Source organism: Eurypyga helias, unplaced genomic scaffold (assembly GCF_000690775.1).
Source record: "Eurypyga helias isolate BGI_N326 unplaced genomic scaffold, ASM69077v1 Scaffold46234, whole genome shotgun sequence".
In the NCBI taxonomy this organism is placed as follows: domain Eukaryota; kingdom Metazoa; phylum Chordata; class Aves; order Eurypygiformes; family Eurypygidae; genus Eurypyga; species Eurypyga helias.
Genome location: NW_010249022.1, coordinates 1 through 11,326, shown reverse-complemented (window position 1 = coordinate 11,326; position 11,326 = coordinate 1). Strand labels below are relative to the sequence as shown.

The 11,326-nt window shown below is 46.9% G+C and overlaps 1 protein-coding gene across 1 annotated transcript; it reads right to left on the bottom strand.

Moving 5' to 3' along the window:
• Window positions 1-2,526: 2,526 nt before the first annotated feature.
• On the bottom strand, window positions 2,527-10,105 carry GPR161 (G protein-coupled receptor 161). The gene is made up of 5 exons (XM_010151241.1): window positions 9,666-10,105; window positions 8,414-9,138; window positions 6,805-6,909; window positions 4,171-4,290; window positions 2,527-2,774 (listed from the first exon to the last, which is right to left on the bottom strand). Exons 1-5 carry the CDS (start codon window positions 10,103-10,105, stop codon window positions 2,527-2,529), a joined length of 1,638 nt encoding a protein of 545 aa, XP_010149543.1.
• Window positions 10,106-11,326: the final 1,221 nt, after the last annotated feature.

Below are 11,326 nucleotides of genomic sequence, written 5' to 3'. Positions count from 1 at the left end.
TCCCTCTGCCGCAGCGGCCGGCGCCGCCGCCCCGGGCTCGGCCATTGCGCGCGACACGCTTCCGAAAGGAAGTTGAAATAACAGCAGGGTCATTGTCGAGAAGTTAAAACAACAAGCGAACAAACACGTGAGAAGCTGGGAATGCGGGTGTTTTTTGTATTTAAGACGAGGAATACAGTTTTACAAAACGCGTGCATAAACTCCGGCTTCCGTTGGTGACAGTTCCCGCCAGACGCTGGCTCTGGCAGCGGCAGAATTAGGGGTGGTTACAGCGTGTGTACAAATCCACCGACAGCGTTTACGCGACATGAGGGAGCGGTGAAACACGCACCGAGGGCCAAACCCAGCCATGGCGTAACCTGACGCAGCTCCGCTGAGCCGCCCGAAGGCCGCACTTGGCTCAGTACCTCTGGGACAAACCTGCTGCTTACACAGGAGCAATGCTGCGCTTCCACGCGTGCCCTCGGAATTCTTCCCCCTAACCGCCCCCTTCGGGGCTAGCACCCACGGCACCACGCTCCACTCTGACTGCCCCTTCACCGTTCAGCGACAGCCTTGCTCAGCTTCCAGCGGGAACACGAAATAAAAGGGATGCAGATAAAATACGTGAAGCCACCTGAGGCAAGTGTATACTGTAAGGAGTGCAGAGTACCGTGAGCAACTGAGACTGTAACGATAACGACAGCAATAACGACCTCTGTGCGGGGCCTTTCCTGGCAAACACTGGGATTTTTATCTTTTTAATGAGTGCCCACAGGTGCCAATTTGTCTAATACAACCAGGAGCAGAAAATACAGGCCTGAGGAGCTCGCTGTTATTAGTCATTTCACTCCTGTGTTAGGCACAAAGCCATCTGACCGGCGCTTAAATGTTCGTGTTTTAACAGCCTGTTCTTTATCAGCAAACCGTGCACTCAGTTTTAAGCACTGCCGTTAGATCTTACATGGTGGAATGTAATGGGATTCAGGCTAGTTCGTAAAGTCAAGCTCCATATGTCCAGAGATGGACATAAGCTTGGGCTGAAATGTATTTCCAGGCTGGCAACACAGACAAACAGGATGTCTAAATACAGGCCTGGATTGAGGCTCTGGCTCAGAAACAGTTCGTTTCTGCGCTCCCAAGTGTACACCCATTTTTTTCCCAAATGGAAACATCCTGCCACCGATTTCCAAACAATCTGCATCAAAAACTCATACAAACCGGGAATGGTGGCGGCACTCGGGAGCAGAGTAAACAAATGGCAAATCCTTGGTTCTCAAGTCCATTTGCTACCAACATCCACCCCTACTCACTTATGTCTCCCTCTGAAATAAGCAGTAAGGCAGGGCTGTAACCCCTGCAAAGGAAGGGGAGAGCCCAAGAAGTTACAGAAAGGTTCCTCCTCCAGCCAGGCATGCTTGTACCAGCCACCTCACCCCTCTTTTCGTAACAAACCCTTCCACTTGTCAGCTTGTTTCCCTGCCAGCAGCTTCACTGCTGCCGAGCTCCCCTTCTTTGGCAAGCAGGGCCGGTCAACCCTCCCACAAAGGCCTAACAAGGTAATGTCTGTACGGTGACGAAGAACATGCAAAGTGCAATGTAAGTGCCAAATCTTCTTATTTTAGAGATTAGTGAATTAATACTCCCAGAAATATACGCACTGAGGTAACTGCAGCTGAAGATACTGCCATTCCCTCATGATTAAAAAACCTCCCCGAAACCTCACAGAACTTTTCTCTCTAGAAAAGATGAACCCTGAAGTGGTAATATTTATATTCTGTCAAGCTTAGCACATCTGTAGAGTGCTCTCTTAGTAAAAGCAAAACCAGGGAAGTGATGTTCTCAGAGAAACTAAGAACTCTGCACTGACGATTTCCTCAAACACCATCTCTGTGACACTTCCAGCACAGGTCTGCTCCCACCCATTCCATCCAGAGAAGCTGGTGTCTCGTGACACAGAAGCAATACACAATCTGCATTCTGAGAGCTGGACAGCCAGAAATACCCACTGCCAAAGGCGGGTAGGACCACAATCTGCAGGAGCTCTCTGAGAAGCTCAGGTTTTGCCCTCAGTGAAGTCCATGCTCCTCACCTGGGAGTCTGTGACAGTAAGGCTGCACGCAGTGTCCAACGCACAAGCTCCTGTCAGAGCACTCCAGCTGTCAAGTATAAGCTGATTAACCTGGCGGTCAGAAAAGGAGCGTTAATAATGAATTAAACACTGCGCATACTTTTTCATTCCTGTATCGGCTTTGGCCAATAACAGACCCAAGGTCTGACCGACTGATGTGGTCGATGAAACCAAACCATTCCTATGCACTGCGTGACAGATTTAAGATATGGCACAAAAGAGTCAATAGCACCCTAAGCAGTACACAAATACTGCTGCAGCACGCCAATGTAAGTACAAGGATTCAGCTGGTTTTCACATGTTGACAGAAACACTGAAAACGTGCCGAGAAGATACCTCGGCTCTGTTGAAACACTAACAGCTGTAGTAGGTCCCGCTTAGTGGTTTCATTCTGTTTTCTTACTCCAGTGCTCCTGTCAAATATTCCCTTCATCGATGCTCTGCAACTGAAGTCTTTGGCTAGCATGAGGCCTGACACCACGCCGTGCGTTCATACTGCTTCCTGGCAGAGTCCGCACAGGGAACAGAGCTCCTGGTAAAGCATCTTCCCCAAACAAGCTGATTTTCACATCAGCTTCGATAGCTCTTGCTAAACTGGATGCGTAACTGTCCAGAGATTTATGGACTTCGGCTTTTACATGAAGAACAGAATTCTTTGCAGCTTCTGGGGGAAAAAAAAAAATAAAAGCAACATATCAGAAAATTAACAGTTGATCATCGTGGTTGTGCAAATGCTTGGAGACTAATACTGATCCTCTTGTAATGGTATGATTGTGCCCTCTGCAAAATAATTACCCTACAGAGTGCATTCACCAACAATACCCAGGGTCCCTAAACCAGGCTATGAACACAGAGTTTCCGAGTGACCTCAGCAGGTCAAGCACAGAAAGATTACCTCCAATGCAAGTGGAAAAAAAATAATCCAATGAAGCAAAGTGCTTATACACATTTAAATCTGAATTAAGTTTATGTTGAATGATTTTCTGAATCTGAACCTGTGCAGGCAGGATTTTATGGATCTGAGTTTGTACCCAACTGAAGTCAACAGCCTGATTTCTGCTTACTACCTAGAGTCCAGGATTAGGAACAATGGGAATTGTCTGGCATCAGGCAAGAATTCATGCAAAAGACAAGGAACAGAACACTCAATTTGTACCTCCTCTGCTCTAAGCACAACTCACAGCTCTACAGGCCTTCTTGGTGCATTTGGACCAAGATGTTTAAATTGAAAGCGGGGAGATTGAGATTAGATATCAGGAAGAAGTTCTTCCCAAAGAGGGTGGTGAGGCACTGGAACAGGTTGCCCAGAGAAGCTGTGGATGCCCCCTCCCTGGAAGTGTTCAAGGCCAGGCTGGATGAGGCTTTGAGCAACCTGGTCTAGTGGAGGGTGTCCCTGCCCATGGCAGGGGGGTTGGAACGAGATGGGCTTTAAGGTCCCTTCCAACCCAAACCATTCTATGGTTCTATGCTGAGATCTCACACTTCACTGACATGAACAGTATATTTTAAGAGCTATTTTATACTATGTTTTAAGCCCAAACACCAGATGTTGTGTTTGTGGATGAACAGTCCCCAAATTCCAAGTTTCTTCCAAGAACAGAATAAAATCAGCAGTCTGCTGTCCTTAGGCTTAAATTTGTTCCAGCCACACTGTGGGACCCACTTCTGGTGGGGAAGCTGTAGAACTCTCCACGCCAGGAGAGGCTGAAGACTACAGTTGCAGACAGTAGTATCCTTCTTCCTAACCTTTTATTACCTTGGATGCACCTGCTCTTCAGTGTTGATGTAGTTGCTTTTGTAGCATCTATGTATCTGCTCTGTGAGGAACTTCTGCAAGACCTCCATCTTTCACTAAGCTGCACAAAAAGTTAGATGCCTGCCCCTACGTAATCACTCAGAAAGATAATGGGAAATGTATGGAAACGTATTTGTCCAAGGAAATAATCAGCTCATGCTGGCAAGAGGGCAAAAGTTAATTTTGCCAAGATGTTTGAAGAGAAAATTCCACAGAGAGAGTTCTGGTTGGTTCTGAGGGTTTCCATACTTACCCCTAAACCCACCTTTAATTTGCTCTACTTCATCTTCAAACGTCACTGAACTCCTCCTTCGAGGAGGACAGACGCAGTGAGGGGCATGAGGGCTGTCGGAGCTATCATCTTCGAGAAGCATCGCCTCTGTTCCTGAAACAAAGCAGGAGTTCTCGAGCCAAACAGACTAACGCTGGGATACAATTTTTAAGAGGTGGCAAAAACTTTTCACTTTCTAGTAGCTCCTTCAAAAGGAACTTTTGTGAGTAAATTTCAGATTGAATTAAACACTGCACAGAAGGAGGATGAGGTCAGAGTTTTCACTGAAAGGATATGGAAATCTTTTCTCATTAGCCATTTAAAACCCCAAGCAGCTCGAAAACGCTCAGCTGCAAAGCTTATAATGTCAACAGGACAGCAGGCAAAGTGGAAACCTTACCTTCAGTAAATAAAGGGTGAAGTTGAGGGCAACTTCCCCCATTTCCTGACAAAGACCAAAGGCTAACAATGGCTACCTGAGAGGCAGACAACCATAGCTGCCAAATGTCATGCCCGTAATCAGACCTGGATGGAAATCTGAACTGGGGAGTTGTTCTGCTCAATTTAGTTTGTCTCTAATAGCCTATTTTGACTTTCTTGAAGCGTATTTTAATGGGGAAAAATCCCTTGCTGCTTGGGAATGATTTTTGTCTGATGACTTTTTCTTTTTTTTTTTTATTTCACCTCCCTGCATTTGCTTTGCACCTTTCCAATAAGAAACAGAGTTTACAAGCTCAAGGAAATTCATCCAGGCATCTCCGCATCACACACACTGCAGCCTATTCCCCTCTTCCAATGCTGGTCTCTCTGCCGTGTAAGGGAGACGTGGAGCTAGCGTTTGGGGGAGACGGGATCACGTGACACTTCCAGTCCATTTACTCCTGTGCTGTGATAACAGGCCCAGGACAAAGAGCCTTTGCAGGTTTCCTAACTCTTCCAGATTGTGGCTTCACAGCCCTCTTCACCACCTGACTAGTTTGGATCCCCAAATACATTACTTTGTAATAAGGAGGTGTTCCAGTGCCCATTTTACAGAAAGTGAGACAAAGGCATGGCTGGGGCGTACCTCTAGACAACATACTGCTCCATCAGTCTGGTCTTTGCTGATGATTCATTGTGATTTAGCAAAGTGACAAACTTCTTAAGGTGAAACTCGTGTGTTCTGTCATAGGCCTCCCTCCAGCACACAAGAAAGGGAGCGAGCTGCTGCCCTAATCCAGTCCCGAATAATGTAATGATTTTCTGTGCTGTTGTGTGGATGCGCCGGGTTTGAGGCCAACTGCTGAAAGTAGCAGACTCTTACTCATCTCCAAGGGTAGAGAATCCACCTCAGAAACATGATGTGCAGTAGAAGCACGGCACTAGGAAGAAAGACGCTTTCTTCCGTGAAGCAGAACCGCAGCACGTCATTTCAAAACACAGCTCGTGAAGAGGCTGGCCTCTCATTCGCACACGGTAGTCTTCGGCCTTGGAATAATTGATACCAAGACAGCACTTCTAGCAATCAGGACGCTGGCCTCCTGCTTCAGTATACTGTATACAGCTGGCACCACTTGGATATTTTTCCTTGCCTACTACTCCATGTGTTTTTCACAGTGTGAAAAGCCCAGCTTCTGTTTACCAGGGCAGATAAAGCCACAACTGCATCACAGGTCACAGGATCATGTACTGCAGCAGGCAGCACTGAAGAGAGCCTAAGACTTCAGTTCCTGGTCTTTAGTTTCTCACAGTAAAGGCACGCAGTCAAACGGTATTTCACAAGGGCAATCACTGCGTATCCATTCCCAGGGAACAGACCATAACCCCTCTGTAACAACCTGGGGCACTTCTAACAGCCGTAGGTACATACTTGGGCCAGACTGCGCAGTACCATTCCTCAAAAGATGGTAATACAACATCCTCCCAAGTGAGGCAGGTTTACCAGGAGGCCATTCCCCTTTATCACACACAGCTGCCGAACGGCCACAACAGGCATAAAACTGCCATTGTAAAACAACTACCAGAAAGCGATCCCAGCCCCAGACTTCTTTTACAGAAGTAAGAAACAAACCTCTAACAGCAAGCAGACGTTAGAAGATCACCCTCTGGTGTCTCTAGAGCAGAAATACTCTTTAAAACAACTGCAGTGCAGTTAAGGAGTGGTAGCTGAATTAACTGCCAAAAAATCTAGCTGTGGTTCCGGATCGAAAATTACTGGCCAAAATCTTTTTCCCCTTTTCCAAACCATCTTCAATTGCGAGATCTTAAGTAGTGACAGAATCATAAGCTAGAACCATCCCAAGTGTTTATTTATTGCTCCATTCCTTATGGATACAGGGGAAGTCCCTGAAGAACAACAGAAAACTGAAGAAGGGCACAAAAGCAGCAAGTCCTGTTCCCAGGGCACATCATCAAGGGAGAGCTCATCATCACTTAGGGCAAAAAGTATTTTGGAAGTAAATATATTGAGAGCAAGGAGGGAAAAAAGCAACTGCAGCAATTGTTTTGTAACAGCTGGACCAGATGCTTCGTATGATCCATCCACCGACAGACCTCTGTGTGCCTAAATACAGACTATCCCAGAAGGTTCTGCAGAGTTGCAAGTGCAACCTTCTGCCCAAGAAAAGAGAGCAAGAGACTTTCAGTTACCTGAGTCCTGGGAGCAGCTGAAACCTGTGTCTCCTGTGCTGCTGCTGTTTCCTAATGGCCGCCCGCCTGCCATCAGGGCGGTGAGATGAGGAGACAGTCCCAGATCTGCAAGAGTTTTGTTCTTGTTACACAAGCGATGTTTAAGGGGTCTGCAACAGTAAAAACCTCTTCCAGTAATATCCACTCTACCGCTTTATTTACTACTTTATGTATAAATTTACCTTACTGATCCAGAGTGCACAGCATCTGGACTTCCCATCTTAGAAATCCAGCCAGCAGCTTTCAGGCATCCTTGGAGTCTTTCCATATGGCAAGTCTGCTTTCCACCTGCACCACCTCTCTCCCACTCTCTTTGCATTTGCATGTGTTCCATCAGCCAGCCAGGCAGAACACAGAGCACTCAGAGACAGGGATATTTGCCAGACACCATCTAGACAGGGAATAACCTGGCAGCCACCTACAGCTGGGATGGCCATTAGCGTGGCAGGAAGCTCACGAGCAAGGCTGAGGCACCGAGATGCCTGGCTTCTTTCAAATCTCCAAAACAAGAAGGGAGATTCTAGGATTCTTACAAAGGTGCTGTCTTTGGATCCCACTTCAAAGTTTTGTTGTGGGCTTGGTTGGGGTTTTGTCCCCCTCCTTATCAGCCTCCAGCTAATACACGCTGACAAATTTGACACTGTCAGCTTCTTATCACTCGGAAAGAGAAAGAAATTTCCCGTCCTTTCCCTCCTAACTCAGATCCAAACATATTCATCCACAGCACCTCCTAGATACAGATTTGCCAAAGGCAGGAGCGTTAGAGAGCTCCTGCAGCTTGTGATGTGCCTGCAGCTGCAGAACTTTTTCATTTAGATGGGAGCCTCTCCCAGTGATCCCAGGCTGCAGAAAAGATAACGGATGCCTTGCTGCTCTCCCCTTCCTTCTGCATGATAGATCTTCCTTCCCAATTAAATAACTTCAGTTCCTGCCTCTGCATGAAATGTCCCAAGGGACACCATGAAGATGTCCTATTTTTGGAAGCTTCTGAACAGGACCAGCGAAGTTATCAGCATTTTGTTGCATTGCTATTCAAAAAAAAAAAAAACCATAATCCAAGCAACTGAAGCTCTCAGCCTAAAACTTTGGGAGTCATCAATAGTTTTCCTCTTGTTGATGATCTTTTCTTCACAACCACTAAGCCAAAACACTGAATTCACAGAAATAGTTAACACCAGTGTAACTTCAGCGAATCTCAACGAGCTGTAGCATAAAGCCAGGAATCGAAGTGCTGCAAAGCGTACTACTGGTAGCGCTCACATCTGGGCAACACAAAACAGTAGGCACATGAAAAGAAATGTTTGAGAGAGAAGAAAATACATTGTTATTAACCTCATCGCTATGTCTCCTCTGGCAGAGAAAATTTTATTGGAGCAGGAGAAAGAGCTTAACTCCCACAAAAACCTTCTCCTTTCAAGCGTCTATGACAACCTGAACAAAAGACTGCCAAAACCTCCAGAAACATCCCACGTTGCTTACAGAGCCCTGAAACAGGCCAAGCACACGCAGACATTAAGCCCCGCCCTCACTGGTATTAAGGAAAAGCATCTTTTGGAGCCACACGTCTTACCTGTGATCCTATTGGAAATGCTGAATAACCTGGATGTCCTATGCCGCTGAACAAAGGGCTCACGGTAATACCGATCCCCAAAGCACATTCCTAGCAGTTCCTTACGCACCGTCTTGTTCCACAGTCCATAAATTAACGGATGGCAAATGGCACTGGAAAAGGACAACCACGTAGCTAACGTCTCCAAGGCAGGGGAAATACTGTTTTTTCCCCAAAGTGCCTCTGATGTAATTACTACCATGTAAGGCCCCCACGTAATCACAAAAGCACCGATGACAACCAAGATGGTTATGAAAGCTTTGCACTGGTTGGCTGAGTAGACAACCCCTTGGAAAGCGTTCCTTCGGCTGCCAGAAGACGACGTGGAGGTGCTGGAGTTCTTCCTCCCGTTCCTCTGGGAGTCCTCCTCTACAATGACAACGCTACCGCAGTGGATTTTGCGGGCCTTAATTCTTGCCACGCGGAATATGAAGCCGTAGCAGATCGTCATGACCACGAAAGGCAGCAACGCGCACCAGATCTGCCAAAAGGCAGTGTAGCCAGCCTCCTTATGCCAGGCCGCCACACACATCCACTTGAACTGGTCAAACTCCAAAGACGACCAGCCGAAAAGGGGAGGGAGGCAGCCAATAAGGGAATGCAGCCACACGTACACCAGAGCTACCACAGCTCTGTTGCCTGTTATCTTCATCGGGTAAACCATCGGGTACAGCACAGCATAGTACCTGGTGAACAAGAAAAGAAAGAGTCAACAGGAGCGCCAAAGGCGTCCCACAGAAAAAGAACATATCTTAATGATATTGCTATCTAGTTCTCTTTTCTCCAAAACTCAAAGCGGGCTAAGGGACCCTGTTTATAAAAATAATTACACGTAAAAATACATATTGTTGCAGTCAAGATCGTAAAACTCGCCTGAAGGCACGTATGCAGCTACGAAACAAGTCCCTACATGGGAGTGCATGTTTAGGGTATAATCTAGAATTTTAAGTCATTATTTCTTGCTTCTAAAGTACTATGTTATTATACCACCAATAGCTTTAAAAATCTCTGGATGCGTGTCTGCATTCTGCATTACTGGCGACAAGACTTTCTTCTGTACCAGAATTTCACCAAGGGACCAAAGGAAAAGCGACACTGCAACGCTGCGTGCAGTTCTCCCCTGCAGCACTTCTCAACTCTATGAACAGCCAACGAGTCACTCTGCAGAACGACTAGCTAATTCGTTACGATTCATTAGAAAAGAGCTGCTTACCGGTCTATAGCTATGAGTCCAAGCGTAAGCATACTGGCTGAGCTGATCAGCATGTAGAGCAGGGCTGAGAAATTGCACCAAACAACTCCAAAGATCCATTCTCGCCTGATGGAGCTGGTGACAACAAAAGGTAGCACCAGTACAGAGAGCAGAAAGTTGGAGAGGGTCAGGCTGAACACAAACTTGTTGCTCAGCGTGAGAAGGTAAGACTTCCGATACAGGGTGACGACAATCACCAGGTTGCCCAAACAGATGAAAATAGCAATGACGATTATAGCAATGGACTCGGTGACTCTGAGTGCCCCGTCTTCCTGCGTGGTGAGGTTCCTCAGGCCCTTCACATTGCCGAGGGAGGAATTGCTGCTCATGGTCAGCGCGTGCAGAGCCGGAGCAGCCAAGACATGCTGAGCGGCTAGAAGCAGAACAATGCTCAGAACCATTCAGGCAAGATTTCTTCAAATTCTCTCCAAAGACTGGAGGCCCTTTTGCCTGAGTTAATTAAAATTTACCTGTAGGATGTGGGCAACCATTTTAGATGGGAAAGTGAAGTGGCAGGAAATTGCCTATGGGTACACCAAAGGGGTCAATGGCAGCACCAAGCCTAGAACAGGAGGAAACTGTCTGAAAGACAAAAAGAGGTGGAAGGGGGAAACAAGGAAGGAAATTAGCATATTTTACTTTAAAATTTTTTAAGGATCTCACTTGTTTCTACACCGTACTTACCAGCTGTGCATCTCAGTCCCTTCATCTAGGCTGTGAAGAAATAAGAATGTCACTATCACTGAGTTCCTCTCTCTTTAAAAGTCACTTTAAAAATAAAAATCTGCCTGTTTATCCTGATTGTTACCTTGAATTCTGCCTATGCAGCAGTTGCTGGTGGTCTGTGGGTGCCGGGCTAGTCATACCCTGCTGACTCTTTAACAGTTTCTAAGGAACACTGAAAGACTCAGGGATCATTGCAGGTACTCTCCTAGCATCGCTTCTCCACGTTCATCATCACCTTAGCTACAGGGGTGATTCTATTTTACTGCCAATACCAAAGCACTGGGGGCACTGGCTTTCTGCACACGAGGCTCCAAAGACACTTTCTTGCATTAAGCCTCAGTCCACCCTACAGAAAAGTCTGAGAGTCTTTCATGACTTCTCAGCATCAGCATCCATCCCACTGACGTTGTTTCTCCCAATTCCTTAGCAGCCTTCTCCCCGCTGCCTCCAACAGGCACCCCTACCTACTTCGTTCGATCCTTCACCCACCCGTAGGCCAGCACACTGAAGAAAAAACACCACCGAAAACTCCAATGTGCAAACTAGAGAACGAGTGAGTCCACCAACTAACATAACGAGATGATCTTTAAGGTCCCTTCCAACCCTAACCATTCTATGATTCTATGATAAAGTTGATATTAGCATCTCTTGGAATGAGGGAAAACTATCTCAGCTAACGCTGAGGCCGTGGCTCCCAACGGGCCAGGAGTACTCACCGAAACGCTTCCGTCCGTGCGGCTGCTGCGGCCTGAGGCAGTAACGTCAGGCGGGAGGGCCGCGGTTTTCCCATTTTCATCTGCGCTGCCCTAGGAGCACCGTTACAGACGTTACTGGGCCGCGCTCTGTGAAGCACAACTCAGCTCTCCCCTGGCCAAGCTCCCTGCCAACTGCCTGCC

What these genes read in the sequence shown, in the direction of transcription:
- GPR161 (XM_010151241.1), bottom strand. Translation starts at nt 10,105, where the DNA reads ATGGTTCTGAGCATTGTTCTGCTTCTAGCCGCTCAGCATGTCTTGGCT. An exon ending in GGACTCATAGCTATAGACCG is followed by an intron (nt 9,139 to 9,665) that starts GTAAGCAGCTCT and finishes CTTGTTCACCAG; the next exon opens with GTACTATGCTGTGCTGTACC. An exon ending in CATTTCCAATAGGATCACAG is followed by an intron (nt 6,910 to 8,413) that starts GTAAGACGTGTG and finishes AAACTCTTGCAG; the next exon opens with ATCTGGGACTGTCTCCTCAT.